General features: G+C 45.9%; 1 protein-coding gene and 1 pseudogene across 1 annotated transcript; both read left to right on the plus strand.

The window, feature by feature from the left end:
* The first annotated feature begins 15,704 nt into the window (after nt 1-15,704).
* Nucleotides 15,705-17,320, plus strand: LOC125543705 (uncharacterized). Its single transcript, XM_048707162.2, has one exon. The coding sequence runs from the start codon at nt 15,804-15,806 to the stop codon at nt 17,142-17,144; it is 1,341 nt and encodes a 446-aa protein (XP_048563119.2). The 5' UTR covers nt 15,705-15,803; the 3' UTR covers nt 17,145-17,320.
* Nucleotides 17,321-17,468: 148 nt separating this feature from the next.
* Nucleotides 17,469-21,322, plus strand: LOC125543706 (hydroquinone glucosyltransferase pseudogene; annotated as a pseudogene).
* The last annotated feature ends 224 nt before the right edge of the window (nt 21,323-21,546 follow it).

Consider the following 21,546-nt stretch of genomic DNA (forward strand, 5'->3'; position numbering starts at 1 on the left):
ACATGTTTATTCATAATAGGCCGAATCAGGAACGATGAACTAATCATATTTACAAAAACAAAAGAGGTCGAGTTCATACCAGCTTTTCTCATCTCAATAAGTTCATCATATATCGTCATTATTGCCTTTCACTTGCACGACCGAACGATGTGAATAATAATAATAGTGCGCGTGCATTGGACTAAGCTGGAATCTACAAGCATTCAATAAATAGGAGAAGACAAGGTAATATGGGCTCTTTTGTTAGATAAACAATAATGCATATAAAAGCCACTTCAACAATTTAATCATGGTCTTCTCCTATCGACCCCCAAAGAAAAGAAAAGAAATAGAACTATTTACACGGGAAAGCTCCCAACAAGCAAAAGAAGAACATGAAATCTTTTTGGGTTTCCTTTTTAATTACTACTACAAGCATTGAAAGTAAACTAATTAAAAGCTACAACTATTTTTTTTGTTTTTCTTAAGGTTTATTAAACACACAAGAAGAAAGCATAAAAAGAAGAATAAACTAGCATGGATGATACAATGAAAAAGTATGAGCACCGACATCTAGCAATGAGTGTGTGAACATAAATGTAATGTCGGTGGGAAATACATACTCCCCCAAGCTTAGGCTTTTCGCCTAAGTTGGTCTATGGCCACGGCTGGCCTGGCGGATATCCATAATAGTAGTTGGGGCCGTACTGCGATGCAGCGGCTATCGCCTCCTGAGCTGCAGCGTGGCTACGAGCGGCCTCCGCTCTCCTCTCGTACTCATCTGCCTCTTCTCTAGAAATAACATATCTTCCTTTTGCCTGATAATCAAAGAAGGCAGGAGCAGGTAGAGTGATACGGACAGCACGCCGTCTGTCCAAGATTAGTCGATACTGGAGAGGTGATTCATTCCTCTCAACAAACTGGTGGTAACCATAGCATTAAAGTCTAGGTAAGCAGGAGGTAATTCAATATCATCTTCGCGTATGGCTACACCAAGAAAATTAGCTATGCGGGTTGCATAAATTCCACCAAAGAAATCTCCATTAAATCTATTAAGATGCAACCTACGTGCAACAATGGCTCCCAAATTATAAGATTTGTCTCCTAACACAGCACTCCTAAGAATACTGAGGTCAGGGACACACATGTGACATGCCTCATCTTTACCATTAATGCATCTACCTATGAAGAGAGCAAAATAATGTATAGCAGGAAAATGAATGCTCCCTATGGTAGCTTGTGTTATATCTCTGGATTCCCCCACAGTTATATTACCAAGAAAATCTCTAAATTAAGATTTGCGAGGTTCCCTGATACTACCCCATTGTGGAAGTTTGCAAGCAGTGGCAAAATCCTCTAAGTCCATAGTGTAAGAATTTTCATAAAGATCAAACAAGACAGTTGGAGAATTACGTGAAGATGAAAATTCAAACCTCCTCACAAAGGAACTAGTGAGATAGTGATACTGGCTGCACTTTTCTTCCTCAAAGCTCACAATATCAGCATTACGCAAATATGCGTTAAATTCTTCCTTAATTCCCGCTCGATCCATAAAGTCCTCAGAAGGCCATTCACAAGGACGCACTGGAGCGTCTCTTGGTGGCTCTTCATCGGCATCACGCATTGCAAGCCTGGGTCCTTGCTTCGTTGAAGAACCACCTTGGAACATTTTCCTAAGCATATTTCTTCCTCTGAAAAATTCTGAAAATTTTCAGTAACTTCAAAATAAAAGTAAACCAAACTCAATAATATTGATAGCAACTACTCCTACAAGTGCCTAGAGCCTATATCATGCATCAAAACTACTTGGAACCATATAAATTTGACATGCAAGCTCAAGAACAAGGAAACCTAGGAAGCACAAATTTGCAATGAATAAAGCACTAGAACAAAAACTAATTGGACCAATGGAGTAGTCACATACCAAGGAACAATCTCCCCAAGCAGTTTTGTGAGAGGTGCTTTGAGCAAGGAGATCGAAAATGGCAGCAAAACGAGCTTGGACTCGGGTTTGAGCTGGTTATTCATATTTGTGGGAGGAAGAAGGAGTGTGTGGGTGAAAGGATAAGTGGAGGAGGGCCACCGTGGGCCCACGAGGCAGGGGCGCGCCCTCCACCCTTGTGGCCAGGTGGATGACCCCCCTGCTGTGTTCTCAGTGCCAAATATTCTCAAATATTCTGGAAAAAATCATATTTAAATTTCAGGGCATTTGGAGAACTTCTATTTTCGGGGTATTTTTATATTGCACGGATAATCAGATAACATAAAGAAAAATACTTATTTTTATTTTATTTAATATAAATAACAGAAAGTAAAAGTGGGGTACAGAAGGTTATGCCTTCTAGTTTCAGCATCTCATGATCATCAAAAGGAATCCACTAACAAGGTTGATCAAGTCTTGTTAACGAACTCATTCCGAGTAACATGGAACCGGAGAAATTTCGAATAACACTATGTTACCTCAACGGGGATATGCACATCCCCAATAATAAGAATATCATATTTCTTCTTGACAGTGGGAAGAGAAAATTCAAAACCTCCAAATATAATTGATGGAATTTTTCCAATAGAGTTGATACTATGAACTTGAGGTTGTTTCCTCGGAAAGTGTACCGTATGCTCATTACCATTAACATGAAAAGTGACATTGCCTTTAGTGCAATCAATAACAGCCCCTGCAGTGTTCAAAAAGGGTCTTCCAAGAATAATAGACATACTATCGTCCTTGGGAATATCAAGAATAACAAAGTCCGTTAAAATAGTAATGTTTGCAACCACAACAGGCACATCCTCACAAATATCGACATGTATAGCAGTTGATTTATCAGCCATTTGCAAAGATATTTCAGTAGGTGTCAACTTATTCAAACCAAATCTACGATATAAAGAGAGAGGCATAACACTAACACCGGCTCCAAGATCACATAAAGCAGTTTTAACATAATTTCTTTTAATGGAGCACGGTATAGTTGGTACACCGGGATCTCCTAGTTTCTTAGGTATTCCACCTTTAAAAGTATAATTAGCAAGCATGGTGGAAATTTCAGCTTCCGGTATATTTCTTTTATTAGTAACAATTTCTTTCATGTACTTAGCATAAGGATTCATTTTGAGCATATCAATTAATCGCATACGCAAAAAGATAGGTCTAATCATTTCAGCAAAGCGCTCAAAATCCTCATCATCCTTTTTCTTGGATGGTTTGGGAGGAAAAGGCATGGGTTTTTGAACCCAAGGCTCTCTTTCCTTACCATGTTTCCTAGCAACAAAGTCTTTCTTATCATAAAGTTGATTCTTTGATTGTGGGTTATCAAGATCAACAACGGGTTCAATTTCTATATCATTATCATTACTAGGTTGAGCATCATCATGAACATTATTATTAACATTATCACTAGTTTCAGGTTCATTACCAGATTGTGTTTCAGCATCATAAATAGAAATATCATTTGGGTTCTCAGGTGTTTCAGCAATAGGTTCACTAGAAGCATGCAAAGTCCTATCATTTTTCTTTTTCTTCCTTTTAGAAGGACTAGGTGCATCTACATTATTTCTCTGAGAATCTTGCTCAATTCTCTTAGGATGGCCTTCAGGATACAAAGGTTCTTGGGTCACTCTACCAGTTCTAGTAGCCACTCTAACAACATTATCATTATTCTTACTATTCAATTCATTGAGCAAATCATTTTGAGCTTTAAGTACTTGTTCTACTTGAGTGGTAACCATATAAGCATGTTTACTAATAAGTTTAAGTTCACTTTTGACATTAGCCATATAATCACCCAAGTGTTCAAGCATATTTGAATTGTATTTCAATTGTCTACCAAAATAAGCATTAAAATCTTCTTGCTTAGCCATAAATTTATCAAACTCATCTAAGCATGGGCTAGCAAACTTGGTAAATGGGATTTCAGCTTTATCATATCTATAGAGAGAATTTACCTTTACTACCTGTGTCAGGTTATCAAGACCATGAGTTTCTTCAATAGGTAATGGATTAAGATCATATGTTTCTTCAATAGGCGGTAAATTAAGAACATGTATTTCTTCAATAGGAGGTAAATTCTTAACGTCTTCAGCTTCAATACCATTTTCTTTCATACATTTCTTTGCCTCTTGCATATCTTCAGGACTGAGAAATAGAATACCCCTCTTCTTCGGAGTTGGTTTAGGAATTGGCTCAGGAATTGGCTCCGTAGGTGTCCAATTATTTTCATTTGTCAACATATTATTCAATAGAATTTCAGCTTCATCCGGTGTTCTTTCCCTGAAAACAGAACCAGCACAACTATCCAGGTAATCTCTGGAAACATCGGTTAGTCCATTATAAAAGATATCAAGTATTTCATTTTTCTTAAGAGGATAATCAAGCAAAGCATTAAGTAATTGGAGAAGCCTCCCCCAAGCTTGTGGGAGACTCTCTTCTTCAATTTGCACAAAATTATATATATCCCTTAAAGCAGCTTGTTTCTTATGAGCAGGGAAATATTTAGCAGAGAAGTAATAAATCATATCCTGGGGACTACGCACACAACCAAGATCAAGAGAATTAAACCATATCTTAGCATCACCCTTTAATGAGAACGGAAATATTTTAAGGATATAAAAGTAGCGAGTTCTCTCATCATTAGTGAACAGGGTAGCTATATGATTTAATTTAGTAAGATATGCCACAACAGTTTCAGATTCATAGCCATGAAAAGGATCATATTCAACTAAAGTAATTATATCAAGATCAATAGAGAATTCATAATCCTTATCAGTAACACATATAGGTGAAGTAGCAAAAGCAGGGTCAGGTTTCTTTCTAGCATTTAGTGATTGCTGATTCCATTTAGCTAATAACCTCTTAAGTTCGTATCTATCTTTGCAAGCTAAAATAGCTAAAGAAGCTTCTTTATAAAAAACATAACCCTCGGGAATAACAGGCAAGTCTTCATCATCAATTTCATCAGTATTATCAGATTCAGTATTTTCATTCTCTCTAGCCCTAGCAAGTTGTTCATCAAGAAATTCACCAAGTGGCACAGTAGTATCAAGCATAGAAGTAGTTTCATCATAAGTATCATGCATAGCAGAAGTGGCATCATCAATAACATGCGACATATCAGAACGAATAGCAGAAGCAGGTTTAGGTGTCACAAGCTTACTCATAACAGAAGGTGAATCAAGTGCAGAGCTAGATGGCAGTTCCTTACCTCCCCTCGTAGTTGGATAAATATTGGTTTTTGGATCTCTCAAGTTCTTCATAATGATAAGCAGATATAAATCCCAAGTGACTCAAAGAATAGAGCTATGCTCCCCGGCAACGGCGCCAGAAAATAGTCTTGATAACCCGCAAGTATAGGGGATCGCAACAGTTTTCGAGGGTAAAGTATTCAACGCAAATTTATTGATACAACACAAGGGGAGCCAAAGAATATTCTCAAGTATTAGCAGCTGAGTTGTCAATTCAACCACACCTGGAAACTTAGTATCTGCAGCAAAGTATTTAGTAGCAAAGTGATATGATAGTGGTGGTAACGGTAGCAAAAGGTAACAGTAGTAAAAGTAATGTTTTTGGTATTTTGTAGTGATGATAGCAATAGCAACGGAAAAGTAAATAAGCGAAGAACAATATATGGAAAGCTCGTAGGCAATGGATCAGTGATGGAGAATTATGCCGGATGTGGTTCATCATGTAACAATCATAACCTAGGGTGACACAGAACTAGCTCCAGTTCATTGATATAATGTAGGCATGTATTCCGAATATAGTCATACGTGCTTATGGAAAAGAACTTGCATGACATCTTTTGTCCTACCCTCCCGTGGCAGCGGGGTCCTTACGGAAACTAAGGGATATTAAGGCCTCCTTTTAATAGAGTACCGGAACAAAGCATTAACACATCGTGAATACATGAACTCCTCAAACTACGGTCATCACCGGTAAGTATCCCGATTATTGTCACTTCGGGGTTAACGGATCATAACACATAATAGGTGACTATAGACTTGCAAGATAGGATCAAGAACTCTCATATATTGATGAAAACATAATAGGTTCAGATCTGAAATCATGGCACTCGGGCCCTAGTGACAAGCATTAAGCATAGCGAAGTCATAGCAACATCAATCTCAGAACATAGTGGATACTAGGGATCAAACCCTAACAAAACTAACTCGATTACATGGTAGATCCCATCCAACCCATCACCGTCCAGCAAGCCTACGATGGAATTACTCACGCACAGCGGTGAGCGTCATGAAATTGGTGATGGAGGATGGTTGGTGATGACGATGGCGACCGATTCCCCTCTCCGGAGCCCCGAACGGACTCCAGATCAGCCCTCCTAAGAGGTTTTAGGGCTTGGCGGCGGTTCTGTATCGTAAAACATGATGAATTCTTCTCTCTGATTTTTTTCTCCCCGAAACCAAATATATAGAGTTGGAGTTGGAGTCGGAGGAGCTCCAGGGGGGCCACGAGGTAGGGGGCGCGCCCCCCACCCTCGTGGACAGGTGGTGGGCCCCATGGCCTTCATCTTTTGCATGTATTTTTTATATTTTCCAAAAAGTTGCTCCGTGAAGTTTCAGGTCATTCCGAGAACTTTTGTTTCTGCACATAAATAACACCATGGTAATTCTGCTGAAAACAGCGTCAGTCCGGGTTAGTTCCATTCAAATCATGCAAGTTAGAGTCCAAAACAAGGGAAAAAGTGTTTGGAAAAGTAGATACGATGGAGACGTATCAGGGAGTAGGACTCCTCCTGGCGCGCCTCCTCCTGGTCGGTCGCCTCTCCCCCTTGCTCCTTTATATACGGGGGCAGGGGGCACCTCTAGACACACAAGTTGATCATTGAGATCTCTCCAGCCGTGTGTGGTGCCCCCCTCCACCATAATCCACCTCGGTCATACTGTAGCGGTGTTTAGGCGAAGCCCTGCTGTGGTAGCTTCATCAACATCGTCACCACGCCGTCATGCTGACGAAACTCTTCCCCGAGCTCTACTGGATCGTGAGTTTGCGGGATGTCACCAAGCTAAACGTGTGTTGAACGCGGAGGTGACGTACGTTCGGTACTGAGGATTGGTCGATCGTGAAGACGTATGACTACATCAACCGCGTTGTCATAACGCTTCCGCTTAACGGTCTACGAGGGTACGTGGACGACACTCTCCCCTCTCGTTGCTATGCATCATCATTATCCTGCGTGTGCGTAGGAAAATTTTGAAATTACTACGTTCCCCAATAGGCTTCAGCCCAAAAGTTATATGGAGACTTGAACTCCGCCATCATGGTCCTTGCCGCATCCATCAACGTCCGGTTCTTCCTCTTCGCTACACCATTTTGTTGAGGGGTGTATGGTGCGAAATATTGACGCTTGATCCCCTCATCACTAAGAAACTAATCCAAGGTGTAGTTCTTGAACTCGGTGCAGTTGTCACTTCTTATAGTCAAGATCTTTGCATTGTGTTGACGTTGGGCTTCATTTGCAAAGTCAATGACGGTTTGTTGGGTCTCGCTCTTCATCTTGAAGAAATATACCCAAGTGTATCTTGAATAATCATCCACAATCACCAAGCAATACTTTCTACCCCCAAGACTATCAAAGGATGGAGGCCCAAAGAGATCCATATGAAGGAGCTCCAAAGGCCTCTTCGAGTAGATGATAGTCGTGGGAGGGTGAGCCTTCTCATGTAGCTTTCCTTCGATGCAAGCACTGCAAGCATGATCTTTAGAAAAACTAACATTTGTTAGTCCACGGACATGGTCCCCCTTGAGAAGACTTTGCAAATATCTCATATTGACATGGGCTAGACGGCGATGCCAAAGCCATCCCATGTCAACTTTAGCCATTAGGCATGTCGCGGTCTTAGTGGGTCGCTCCGAAAAGTTAATCACATAGAGACCGTTTTCGACATGCCCAGCAAAGGCTACTTTAAGAGTCTTGCTCCACAAGAGGGCCACGGTATCAATATCAAAGAAAGTGGGAAATCCCATGAGTGCAAGTTGACGAACGAAAAGTAAATTGTATGCAAGGGACTCAACAAGCATGACCTTCTCGATCGTGAGATCATGAGAAATGACAACCTTGCCAAGCCCCAATACCTTGGAGGACGAGGCATCACCCCACTCGACATTGGTGGGCATAGATGGAATCTTGTGAACATCCACCACCAAGTCCTTGCTTCCGGTCATATGATTAGCGGCTCCACTATCGAGCAACCATGACCCCCCACCGGAAGCAAACACCTACAAGAGATCAATGCTTGGTTTTAGGTACCCATTTAGTAATGGGTCCTTTGATGTTAGTAACGAGGGTCTTAGGAACCCAAATAGACCATTCAATGTACTCATAAGGAGAGCCAACAAATTTGGCATAAACATGTCCATCATTAGCACGGCACAACACATAAGAAGGGTTAAAGTCGTCGGCTTGGTTGGGAAGGGAAGTGTTGCCCTTATTGGCATCACCACCCTTCCCGGTGTTCTTATTCTTCTCCTTAGTAGCACCCTCTCCCTCCTTCACAAAGGTTTGCTTGAGAGGGGGAGGTCATTTGGCCTTGTCATTCTTCTTCTTGTTCTTGGACTCGGGTGCGTACCCAATCCCTTCCTCGGCCACAACTCCCTTTTGATTGCTCAAAAGGTCGTTGAGGTTTTTCTCGCCTTGTATGCAAGAAACAAGGCCTTTCTCAAGTCGCTCCTTCAACTTAGCATTCTCCTCAACAAGATGCACATGCTCACAACATGGGTTAGTAGCATTTGCATTATCAATTAACACCATATGAGGAAACTAGACAATACCCCGCGCGTTGCAGCGGGGTGTTAGTGTGACAAAGAGGTCAAAGTAGAAGGGCACTTTAATAAGAAAAGGAAAAAGAAAGACAACATGAGAAGATGGTGCATATATAATCTTACTCTGAGACCATCTTTCTCTGTATGATAAGCTTGTGACCAAACTTGTACGTGATCTTCGTATTCATTGGATCGTCAAAAGTATTTTGTTCATCTCAATGGAAACTAAAGCAATGCAAACTGATGTTCTGCTAATGTAAAAATATTAGCACATAATTTATGTAAATAAAACGTATTACTAATCAAAGAAGGGTAATAAAGGAAACAACATGACCATCAGGGCATGAAATTGCTCTGTCTACACCTTGAATGAATTCCTTGCTTTAATATTTCTTAGGCACGTGACTACACTCAACTTCTATATAGTGCCGCAAGTATGTCTACTATCTAGCATCCTGGTTGCAAAGAAAATTCTGACATTTGTGCTGAAAACAGTATAAAGACTTGTAGGCTCTTTCTCCCCACAGCAACTGGATGTGCAGCACACGCAGCGGTATCAATATACACTGCGAGGAGTAGATGCAGCATGCATATGCATGTGAAGGCTAACTGGGCATCGTAACGGTCTGGCGCGGCATGGTGACCTGCTCGTGTAGGGGATAGAAATCAGACATGTACTTGAAGGAAAGAAATCAAGCGATGAGGGAGTCATGTGTGAGCGACATGTTGTGTTGCATATGACGCTTCGGTAGAAGGCGGGACGGATGGCCTAGATTGAGCGCTTCATGGTTTCAACCCATGCTTCATGGCATCGGCAACATAATCAGTAGTGGCAGCAGCGTCTCTGCGTCCGGCCATCCAACTTGGCATGTATGGTGGACAACATGCATGCAATGCCTCGCTCCCTCGTCAGTATCTCCGTCTCCATCATCTCCAGTCTTTTATGGAGAAACTGACCTCAACAATGAATCATTGCTATTTAGGAACACGTTGTATAAGAAAAAAAGGAAAGGACGGGCATGAACATTTGTGCTCTGATGAGGTATTTAAAGGTGAAAACAACTTCTCAACGCCTCTTGGGTTGCTCTTTACATGGAGAAGTTTTTTTTTCTGAAACGTACATGGAAAAGTTGAAGGGCCATGAGATAGTGGGGATATTAAGAACCATCCGTTTCTTTTTGCGTCATTTGCATGGATGATATGGCGATCCAGACCGTAGACTAAAGTAAAGGAAGCTGAGCTGGAAGGTTGCATGTCTTAACGGCTGCAAACAAAATGCATGCCGACCGTAGACTGAAGTAAAGGAAGCTGAGCTAGAAGGTTGCATGTCTTAACGGCTGCAAACAAAATGCATGCCGACCATAGACTGAAGTAAAGGAAGCTGAGCTGGAAGGTTGCATGTCTTAACGGCTGCAAACAAAATGAATGTCGTTGTGGAAATTGGTGACATGGCATGAAGTTGATGTGGACAACGTGCATGTTGAGAGAATTGGTAGAAGTGGGGAGAAACTTCTTAAGAATGTAAGATGTGGCTTTCTCCTTGGTTAGCTTTACTTGAAGTTGATCATGAGACTCTTTGAGGCTAGCATGAGTACCCTTCAAGACCTTGTGAGCCTTGTCAGGTAGGTCGAACTCCTCTTTGAGTCTAGCAAGATCAACCCCAAGCTTGGCCTTCTCAGAGTTTAGCACACGAGAAACAACAATAGCATGATCAAGATCTTTCTTTAACTTAGCGTGATCATCGTTGTGTGACTCCTCAAGAGCCAAATGAAGACCACGCTCTTTCTCAAGAGCATTGCAAAGATTCGAAATCTCATCGGCATAGTCACGACTATGCCCCTCCATCTTAGAGATGGTATCTTCGTGAGCTTCGATCATGTCATTGGCTTCACCAAGTTGTTCCAAGAGAGCAATGAAGTGCTTCTTGGATTTACCCTTGAGTTTGCCCATAAAGGACTCAAACTCATTCTCCTCCACATTAGGTCCATCATGTTCATCAATGCAATCCGTCAAAGAAGGATTATTAATTATGGTAGTTTTGATGTTGGGGGTTACCTTGTTGGTGGCTTTAGCCATGAGGCACTTGGCGGTGATGCTCTCATTGGGTGAGTCGAAGAGTGACACTCGTGGAGTTGTCGCAATGGCAACGGAGGCCATGGCAACCAACTCATCCTCATCATCATCATCATCATCATCATCATCCTCATTGTACTCTTCTTGTACCACCAACGCTTTGGGAGGAGTCTTCTTGGTGAAGTTGCTCTTGTTTGGGAAAGACTTGGCTTTATCCTTTCGGATGAGCTTGCCACCATTGTATTCCCTCTTCTTATACGGGCACTCCGCAACAAAATGGCTCACATTGCCACAATTATAGCAAGTCCTCACACGTTGCTTGCCCTTTGTGCCACTTGAGTTGTTCTTGTTGAAGTTGGGCCTTGAGTTTTCTTGCTCCAAAATTGCCTTGAAGCAAGAGCTATGTGTTCATGATAGGCATACTTTGTATCTTCGGGGTTGCTCTCCTCTTCTTCTTCGTCCTCTTCTTCCACACTAACCTTGGCCTTTAATGCAAGGTTGGGCTTCTTTGCTCTTTGAGAACGTAGCACCACATTGTCGGCGGTCTTGTCCAAGATGCTCATGGCCACAAACTCATCCAACACTTCACTTGAGGACAAAGTGTGGAAGTCCGGCCTTTGACGAATGATGGAGGACATGGCATTGTGGTAAGGCATAATTGCCTTGAGGAATTTGCACTTGATCCAATTGTCATCCGTGTCCTTGCTCCCATGATCTCGGAGTGAGACCGCGAGTTTGGTTACTCTCCGATAAAGCTCATGAGGTTCTTCATCTTCTTTCATTGCAAACTCATCGGCTTCGTCTTGCACTACTTCATAGTTGGAGCGTTGAATGCTTGCGCTTCCCCGATAGAGGGAGACAACACAAAGCCATGCATCTTTGGCCAAGGCAAAGGGCCGAAGATGAGGGAGATCTTCGGGTGGAATTGCATCTTGGATGATGAAGAGAGCATTCTCATTGAATTGATTATCCGCGGCTTCTCTAGGGGTGAAGTTGCTTGGGTCATGCGAATAGAAACCTTCTTCAATGATTCTCCAAAGATTAGTATTCACATGATTTAAATGACGCTTAAAGCGATAAACCCAAGAATCAAAGTCCTCATTTTCACAATCTTAGGGGGAGGACCGACATGATTCAAATGAGTAGAGGGAATCGGTCCACCATAAACAAGTGGAGGTTCCACATGGGCAAAGATGCCAGTGCCATTCTTACCACTAGAAGAAGGAGCTTTTTCACTAGTAGCATCCCCCTTGTCGGAGTTAGCATCCGTCACCTTGTTAGTGGGATCACCCACTTTCAACGGTGCGGTGGATAGTTTAAGCCCCTCAATGAATTTATTAAACATGCTTTCAACCTCGGTCGTCATGGAGGTTTTCAATGTCTCCAAGGCCACATTGAATTCCTCACGAGAGACCGAGGTTCCCCCATCGCCCGTAGACGAGGCCGGATTCGCACCGGAGTGCTCCTCCACACCGTCTACGACGTCAACCATACTCTTCGAACGATAAAGTCCTTAAAAAGAGACGAGGCTCTGATACCAATTGAAAGGATCGATATAGTCGACTAGAGGGGGGTGAATAGGCAACTAACAATTTTTAGCATTTTCTCTATCAATTTAAAGTTTGCATCAAAGTAGGTTGTCTAGATATGCAACTAGGTGAGCAACCTATATGATGCAACAACAACAAGCACACAAGCAAGCAAGAGATGCAACGCAATATAAGCTTGCACAAGTAAAGGTACGAAATAACCAAGAGTGGATCCGGTGAAGACGAGGATGTGTTGCCGAAGTTCCTTCCCTTTGAGGGGAAGTACGTCTCCGTTGGAGCGGTTTGGAGGCACAATGCTCCCCAAGAAGCCACTAGGGCCACCGTATTCTCCTCATGCCCTCACACAATGCGAGATGCCGTGATTCCACTATTGGTGCCCTTGGAGGCGGCGACCAAACCTTTACAAACAAGGTTGGGGCAATCTCCACAACTTAATTGGAGGCTCCCAATGACACCACGAAGCTTCACCACAATGGACTATGGCTCCGTGGTGACCTCAACCGTCTAGGGTGCTCAAACACCCAAGAGTAACAAGATCCGCTAGGGATTAATGGGGGAATCAAATTTCTCTTGGTGGAAGTGTAGATCGGGGCCTTCTCAACCAATCCTGAGCAAATCAACTAGTTTGATTGTCTAGGGAGAGAGATCGGGCGAAAATGGAGCTTGGAGCAATAATGGAGCTTTGGGGGAAGAGGTGAGTCAACTTTGGAGAAGAAGACCCCCTTTTAAAGAGGGGGGAACAATCCAATCGTTACCCCCCAAAACAGCCCCGCAGAGGGCGGTACTACCGCAGGGGGCAGCGGTACTACCGCTGGGACCAGCGGTACTACCGCTCCCCCTCGCGGTACTGCCGTGCAGTCTAGGAGGGCTAGCGTATGAGCAGGAGTCAGACCCAGTGCGGTACTACCGCTCTCGAGCGGTACTACTGCTTCTACTGCCGCTGCATAATGCCGCACAATCCGACACGAGAGGCGACCCCCTCGAGTCGACGCGGTAGGAGCCTGGTACCGCAGCAGTACTACGGCTGAGGACCCACAGGCGGTACTACCGCTGGGCACCACGGTACTACCGCTGGGACCAAATCATACTCATAAAAAAGGGAATGAAATCTCCATCAAAGCGGGAAGGCTCATAGGGTGTGAAAAGGATGTGTACGTGTTGATTCCACCCTAGCCTTACCAAAGCGGACCCCCTCTTAATAGTACGGCTTTCCTACGACTCAAATCCACGGAAAAGAAACGTAGATAAACGCCGTCTTCAATAGTCTTCGAGGGGGACAAAAAAACCCATCTTGTGTCTAGTGATGAAACATCTGAAATACTCAAGGCACATGATTAGTCCGCAAAAGCATTGTCATCAATCACCAAAACACCTTAGGGATAAATATGCCCTTACACCGAGCAAACTTTATTGTAGTAGACAGTCATAAGTCGTCGTGGTAAGGCACCACATGACTAATGCACCAGAGCAACAACCATTGTTGATGAATGAATGAAGATTGCGGATCCATTGAAGACAAACACCAAAGAAACACCTCCAGACGCCATTCGATGACTAAGCACACCGTCGGGATGGGGGTTAGACGAAAAGAACCTTATCATGTCTTCAAAGAGCCATCGCCACCTCGTCCTTCTGAGCAAGATACATGCTCTAATCAAGCTTAGAAAAAACACGTAAAAGGGGGCGGGAGCCCTAGTGTCGGTGGAGTCCGGGATTTGAACCTCCTTGATCCACGGCTTAGAGCATCTCTAGTTGATCCTGTATAACCTCGTCGAGATGCGTTTTTTCGACGGGTTTACGGGACAGCCTAAAATTTTGGCCCGAGCAGGTCCGCCAAAGAGGATCTGGTCCATAAAACATTTATGGGAGGCCCGTAAACCGCCAGTGATACCGGTATATATGCCAGCTCTGGGTCGATTTAGGATTCGCATCCGGCTTTTCCCCAATTCCCATTCACCGTGTTTCCTTTTCATTCAGTGAGAAATTACGCGAACTTCAGCCTCGATTTCCGGCGCATTTACCCGCTCGAACTTGTCGAACATGTCAACGGTGGGTGTCGGCCGGGGTGGCCGAGGGGGTCGGCGGCCGAGGAGGCAGGCCACCTCACAAGCGCGACCACGACGAGGGGTCCGGGAGCTCCTCCCTCTGCCCTCCGGTACCAGAATGGCGCAAGGAGCAGGCGCGCTGCCGCGACGCGCGGTCCCGCAACGCCGAAGCATGCACATGGGTGAACTTTGACTGCTTGCACCGCATCTTTGATCCGGCGGTGCAACACCGCCAAGCGACAGAGCATGCTTGGTTCGAGTCAAGGGAGGCGGCCGCCACTGGGGACGAAGCCGTAGCGGCGCGACTGCCGGCACTCCGAAAGGAGTAGGAGCTCGCGCAGGTGCTCTACAACTCCCTCATGGAGCATCACCTCAGCACGGGCAAGTCCGGCTCCGGCTCTGATGATGGCGAGGATGAAGATAAGTAGAACTCTGGTGATCCAACTAGTCGTTTAAGTTTTATATCTAGTCTAGCAGTTTAAGTTTGAACTATCTACCAAATGACGTGCTACGTGCGAAACTATCTATCTAGTAGTTTAATTTGCTTTGTATGTGATCAACTATGCTTGTGGAACTACAATGATGTCTATAGCGTGAATTAGATGTTTCAAATCAAGTAAGAAAAAGACCAAATTTGCATGATCTATTCTGCCGATCTGTCCGTCGTCCCGCAAATTTTATTTGCGGATACTGTAAACGAAATTTGCAGGACGGCAGTAATATCGGATCCGCTAGAGATGCTCTTATCTCATCCCATTGAACACGTTCAAGTGTTTTGGTCTCAAACTTTTCATTATTGTTCTTCAATGAAATGTGTAGGTTCGTATAAACTTTTTTTTTGAACATCAGTACAGACACAAGCGCTCATATACACGCGCATACACTCATCCCTATGAACGCACACACGCACATCCTACCTTTATGAGCATCTCCGAAAGACTGAGCCGACATATCATCTTGAGATTTACGAAGTCACCATAGGCGCCTCGTCGTCAACGGGAACGTCTCCTTCCACTGAAAGCGCATCGTCGGAAATCCTGAAATAAATCCAAAAATAATGCGAGCATCAGGATGAGGATACCACTGTCCACCTAACCAACTCAACCACAGGTTGATTCGCAGGCTCGTATAAACTTGAAAGCCCGAAACTGCACGTGCATGCGTGCCATTCGGGAGAACCTGCGATGCACGAAACGGAACCACATTCGTGCAGGCCAGCCCAAGACATCCCTCCCGTGCACCGCACACAAGCCGCAAGTGGGACCATCGCCTCCCCGCGGGCCCACCCGCAAGCGAAAGCAACCCCCACTCCCCCACGAAGAAAGCACACGCGATTCCACGACAACGGCCCCCCGACCAACCGGATCCAAATCGCCGCCCGCCATGGATTTCCTCTTCAACTCGCTCGCGGCGCCCGACCCCGCCTCGCCGCCGTCGGAGCCGGAGGAGGCCGCCGCGGGGTCCTCCTCGCCCGCCGGCTCCGGCGACGGGGGCGGGTGGGGCGGCTTCGGCGGGCTGCTCAAGACCCTCACCTCCCAGTCCGAGACCGTGCTCGACGCCTACCGCCGCGACCTCGCCGAGTTCAGCACCGGCCTGCGCCGCGAGACCGACGCGCTCCGCGAGGCCGCCGCCCAGGCGGCCCGGGACCTCCCCTCCTCGGCCCTCGCGCTCGACGGCCTCGCCGACATCGTCGCCCAGGGCAAGGGCGCCATCGCCCAGGTCGCCGCCACCGCCGCCGCCTCCGCAGCCTCCCTGCCCGCGCCCTCCGACGCCGACTCCGAGCCCAGCCCCGCCTCGGGCCACCTCAGGTACTACAGCCGCTTCGAGGCGCAGCTCCGCGCGCTCCAGTCGGATCCGGCCACCTTCACCGCCGATCCCGAGGACGCCGAGGACTTCGCGGCCTGGGGCGCGGGGTTTAGCCTCCAGGAGAGGCAGGACGAGATCGAGGCGCTCTGCTACGAGAGCGACGCCGTGGAGGGGATGGTGGACAGGCTCGTCCCCGACGCCGTGGAGGGCGAGGTGTTCTGGGCCAGGTACTTTTACCGCGTCCACAAGCTCAAGCAGCAGGAGGACGCCAGGGCCAAGCTCGTCAAGCGGGTCATCGCGCAGGAGGAAGAGGAGGATCTGAGCTGGGAGGTGGATGACGAGGTCGAGGAGGAGGAGCCAGCAAAAGAGGAGGCGATCAAGCAAGCGCCGATCAAAGAAGAACCGAAACCTGAAGTACAGGAAAGAGAAAATGAGAAACTGGAGGCAGAAGGCAGAGTCAATGCAGTTGAAGAGGCCGGTGCTCTGGATAAGGAACAGAAGAATGCCGATTTACCGCAGCCGGAAGTTTTCGGTAGCTCTATGGTTGTAGTGGACAAGGAGGAGGAGAAGGAAGATGCATCCAAATTGAATGTCGAAGAATCAAGTGACAAGAAAACTGCTGCTGAGGAACCACATTCTACCGCTGGCGATGCTGCAGCGAAAGAAGGGACAAAGCATGAGACAAGTGACTCAAGCAAGGATAGCGACTACTCCATGGTTTCTAGACAGCGAACAGCGACCGAGGAGGATCTCGAATGGGACGAGATTGAGGATCTCGGGGAGCATGAAGAGAAGAAGGGGAGCGCTCATGGCTCAAGCTCTGCTCCAAAGGAGGAGCTACGTAAGAGGCTCAGTGTTGCGGAAGACGACGAGGATTTGAGTTGGGACATTGAGGATGATGATGATGATAAGGCCTGAAAAGCCATTCTGGTATGGTAGTGTCGATTGTATTGTCTACAAATTTTTTATACCATTATTTGTGCAAGATACTATCATGTGACCAATAAACATTGGTTTAGCTGCGATGCTTATATTATGGATACGTGTGTAAACTCAAGTTTGATGTTATCAAGTGGCACTTGGCAATGCGTCAATTTGCTAGTATGTTTGTGTTACTGTAAATATGTTGTTTCATTTGACAATTATTTCATTTAATGGATGTTGATTACAAAAGAAATTTGTAACAAACGTTTGAACAATTTTCTTTCAGGACATCCTTTCACTCAGGACATACTAATATACCATTACCTAGGTTCATTGATTTGTATCCTCTTGGCTTTTCGTAGTCAATAATGTGCATGATTTTGTACTGCATAAGTTGTTATTTCCCCTCACCGATCTATGCTTTCATGCATTAAACGCCAAGCTTTCTCCAATAACAGTGGATACAAATTAGTGCCTTAGAGTTGAGACTACTGTGACAGCTCAATTGCATTATTTGGAAGAAAAGAACTATCAACATCTTCAGGCTGAAATAAATTTAGCCTTGTGAATCAGCCATGAGTAAGCTGTAACTTTTAACTTCTTAGAACCAGAGCTTGTTTCTTATGTTCTTGACAATGCCAAAGACTAGTTCAGTTCATCTAGTGTGATAACAGTAATAGAAGAGGTCATGGTATTCTTTCTCTAAGATATTCCACCACATCTTTAATACACTAGTAGATGTTAATTGGAATTGCATTTCTGGACAGTTTTATGAGGTCTGTTTATTACTAACCTCTTCTAAAGAGGGCATGTTTTCAGCATGTCACTTTGGAAATGCTGACGTAGCTCGTCTGTACGATTGTACTAACATTTATTACATTGCGGATTAACTTCTTTGATCCCATCCCCTGCAAAAGAAAATTGTTTGGTCTCATGATCTGTGTTTTGATGTATGACGCCTTTTGATAAGTTACATAGTGAAATCTGTTGGCATGTGCTGAACTAGTGTCATACATTCGTTTGAAGCACCATATTTGCCTTAGCTCATAGAGACAAACTTGACTTGCATTTGATCGTAACGGCGTTCCTTTCTCCTAAAGATGATATCGATTTCTAGCAGATAGTATGCTGTGGATATTCCACTTCTAATTACATCTCGCCAACCAAACACAGGAATGGAACCAACCCATTCTATTTTTTTGCACCTACCAAAAGCAGAATTGAAATCTAACATGTTCCTTTGGAATGGAACCATTCCATTCCGTTATAGTTGGTTCCCCAACCGAACACACTCTTGAAGAAGCAAACTGAATGATGTGGAGTTGAAAGAACTTGGAGAGGCTTAAAACCAACACTCTTGAAGAAGCAAACTGAATGATGTGGAGTAGAAAGAACTTGGAGAGGCTTAAAAACAACCTAGCTTTGCTCCAATGTACATATCATTGACACCAAAGCAGAGTACCTACTAATAAAAAGGAAATAATTATTCTTGGCCTGTTATGTTATTTTACAAAAAACTCCCTAATGTGTTTGGTAATGAACTCCCGGTTCAGTTTTAACTCAGATTTTAACTTTTGCATAACCTCCCGATGCTCCTGATAATCAACACGCAGGCCAGTTTTAAGTCATAGTTTTACTTCTGCAGGAAACCCCCTTACATTTGGGTTAATCAATTCGTAGTACATATCAACTTTTTTTAAATACACATCTTTTAAGCCTAACTTTAAATTTAACATATTATATATGAAAATTGATTAGAAAAATGTGTAGAATCTGGACATGATGTTATTTACCTGTTAGCAATTAAGAAATGATATTTAGGATGCAATCTTAATGAATAGAGCATGATTCTTCTTTCTTTCATATCAGTGCCGATCCGGATTGAAAATGAGCACCTTAGAGACGAAAGAAACCATATATAACCGATGCACGCCTCGTCAAAACCTTATAGAAAAAAGTAGATTTGTCGTCTCATGCCAAGAAAGAGAAGGAGACGTCTTAGGATTGATAACGTTCAAAAGCGTTATGATTGAGTGAGCATTCAGACCACCATCAGCGAGGGTGTAAAGAAGGACAAGTGGCAACATAGATGGGATGCATGCGTGGATCTATTAAGATCTTGAGTCAAGGTTATTGTGTTAGCAGAGTGTGACATTTTTTCTTCCTCCGTTGCAATGCATAGCTTTTTTCCAAGTAAAAGTCAAGGAGTCGATCGGACTTACCATCTAATCGGAAATGAGCAGGTTTTAGCGGCTAGAAGAGGGGGTCTGACTAATCATTATCCGTAGATGTATAGACATGAAGTTCGTGGAGCAGGCGGTGCCCACTGTTTTGTTTTCTGAACCATCCATGTGCAAAGTACTACGGACGAGCAATTTTGTCAACTGATGGAGTAGCATCAAAGCATGCATTAACTACATACACTGCTGCTGATTGGTGATGGCCCGAGTTCTCTATACAGGACAAGCAGCTAGAATCTCTCACTCTCACCGCGGATGGAGTCGTTCACCAACACTGCTGGCTCCGCCTCCGCCCCCGCCTCAGCCTCGGCGCCACCCAAAGCGCCGCCGCGGCCGCACGTCGTGCTTCTGGCCAGCCCCGGCGCCGGCCACCTCATTCCAATGGCCGAGCTGGCGCGGCGGCTCGTGGAGCTCGGCTTCTCGGCCACGATCGTCACCTTCACCAACCTCTCCGCCCCAGTAGATGCAGACCGGCTCACCCCGTGCCTCCCGGCCTCCGTCGCCGTCGCCGCGCTCCCCGCCGTCCAGATGGACGACCTCCCCGCCAACGTCCACGAGGGCAGAGTGCTCGCGGAGCTCGCCGCCGCTCCCTCCCCAACATCCGCGCCCTCCTTCGCTCCGTCTACTCCACCACCCTGCTCGCCGCAGTCGTGCCGGACTTCCTCTGCCCCATGGCGCTGCCCATCGCCGCCGAGCTCGGCGTCCCCGGCTACCTCTTCTTCCCCAGCAACCTGGCCATGGTCGCCCTCACGCGCCACATCGTCGAGCTCCACGACGGCGCCGCTCCGGGCGAGTACCGCGACGTTGCGGTGCCTCTCGAGCTTCCCGGCGGCGTGTCGCTGTGCGGCGCCGACATGCCGGACGCGTTCCGCGCCAGTTTCACGAACCCGCGTTACGCGAAACTTGTCGAGCTGGTCCGGAGCTATCGCCTCGCCGATGGCATACTGGTGAACACGTTCTACGAGATGGAACTTGGCACCGCGGAAGCCTTCAAGCGGCTGGCGGCACCAGAGCAAGCTGCGGGCGAGGTCTTCTTCCCGCCGGTGTTCCCGGTGGGGCCATTTGTCCGGCGGCCAGACCCCGAGGAAGCCGCCGCGGGCGCGTCGTCGCCATGCTTGGAGTGGCTTGATCGTCAGCCGGTCGGCTCCGTGGTGTACGTCGCCTTCGGGAGCGGCGGAGCACTTTCTGTGGAGCAGACGGCCGAGCTCGCGGCCGGGCTGGAGGCGAGCGGCCAAAGGTTTCTTTGGGTCGTGCGGATGCCAAGCACCGACGGCGGCCATTGCGGCGCCGGTGGCGACGATCCGTTGGCGTGGCTCCCAGAGGGCTTCTTGGCGAGGACAAGTGGCAGGGGCCTAGCCGTGGCGGCGTGGGCGCCTCAGGTGCGCGTGCTGTCCCACCCCGCGACCGCCGCCTTCGTGTCGCACTGCGGGTGGAACTCGACGCTGGAGAGCGTGGGGTGCGGTGTGCCGATGCTCGCGTGGCCGCTGTACGCGGAGCAGGGGATGAACGCCGTTATCCTGGAAGAGAAGCTCGGGGTGGCGCTGCGGGTGCCGGCGGCACGAGAGGACGATCGATGCTTGGTGACGCGCCACGAGATTGCCACCGCCGTGAAGGAACTCGTGGAGGAGGGCCAAAAGTTGCGGCGCCGGGCCGAGAGCCTGCAGAAAGCGGCAGCAGGTGCGTGGTCACCAGAGGGGCCGTCGCGCCGGGCGCTCGAGGAGGTCGCCGTCAAGTTGAAGGTGGCGCTTGGCATAGAGAGTGGATCCTCTGACATGAAGAAAGAAAGTCATCTAAACTACAGTGTAAACTAGTGTAAAACAGAGAAGAAAAGTCACGGATACTTTAGCAAACATTGTATTATCTACTTAAATAGATAATGTACACAATTACTGTTAATATAAATAAATTTAAAATTAATTTTATTGCATCATAATTTTGTTTGTATGTAATTTTTGTAAATGTATAGTAGATTTGTAATTTGCAAATTAATTCAAGTCATTTTAGTCTTAATCATATGAAAGTGAAGGAGGAAAGTTAGGAAATTGTAGCTTAGGTGACTTCCCTCCTTCAAGTTAGAGGATCCACCTCCAACAATTGCATGAGTGAATAGTATAAAACCATCACATTTGCGTCATGCATTTTATTTTGAAAATTGC

The sequence above is a fragment of the Triticum urartu genome, chromosome 2A (genome assembly GCF_056163025.1).
Source record: "Triticum urartu cultivar PI428250 chromosome 2A, HENAU_Tu73, whole genome shotgun sequence".
NCBI classification, from domain to species: Eukaryota; Viridiplantae; Streptophyta; class Magnoliopsida; order Poales; family Poaceae; genus Triticum; species Triticum urartu.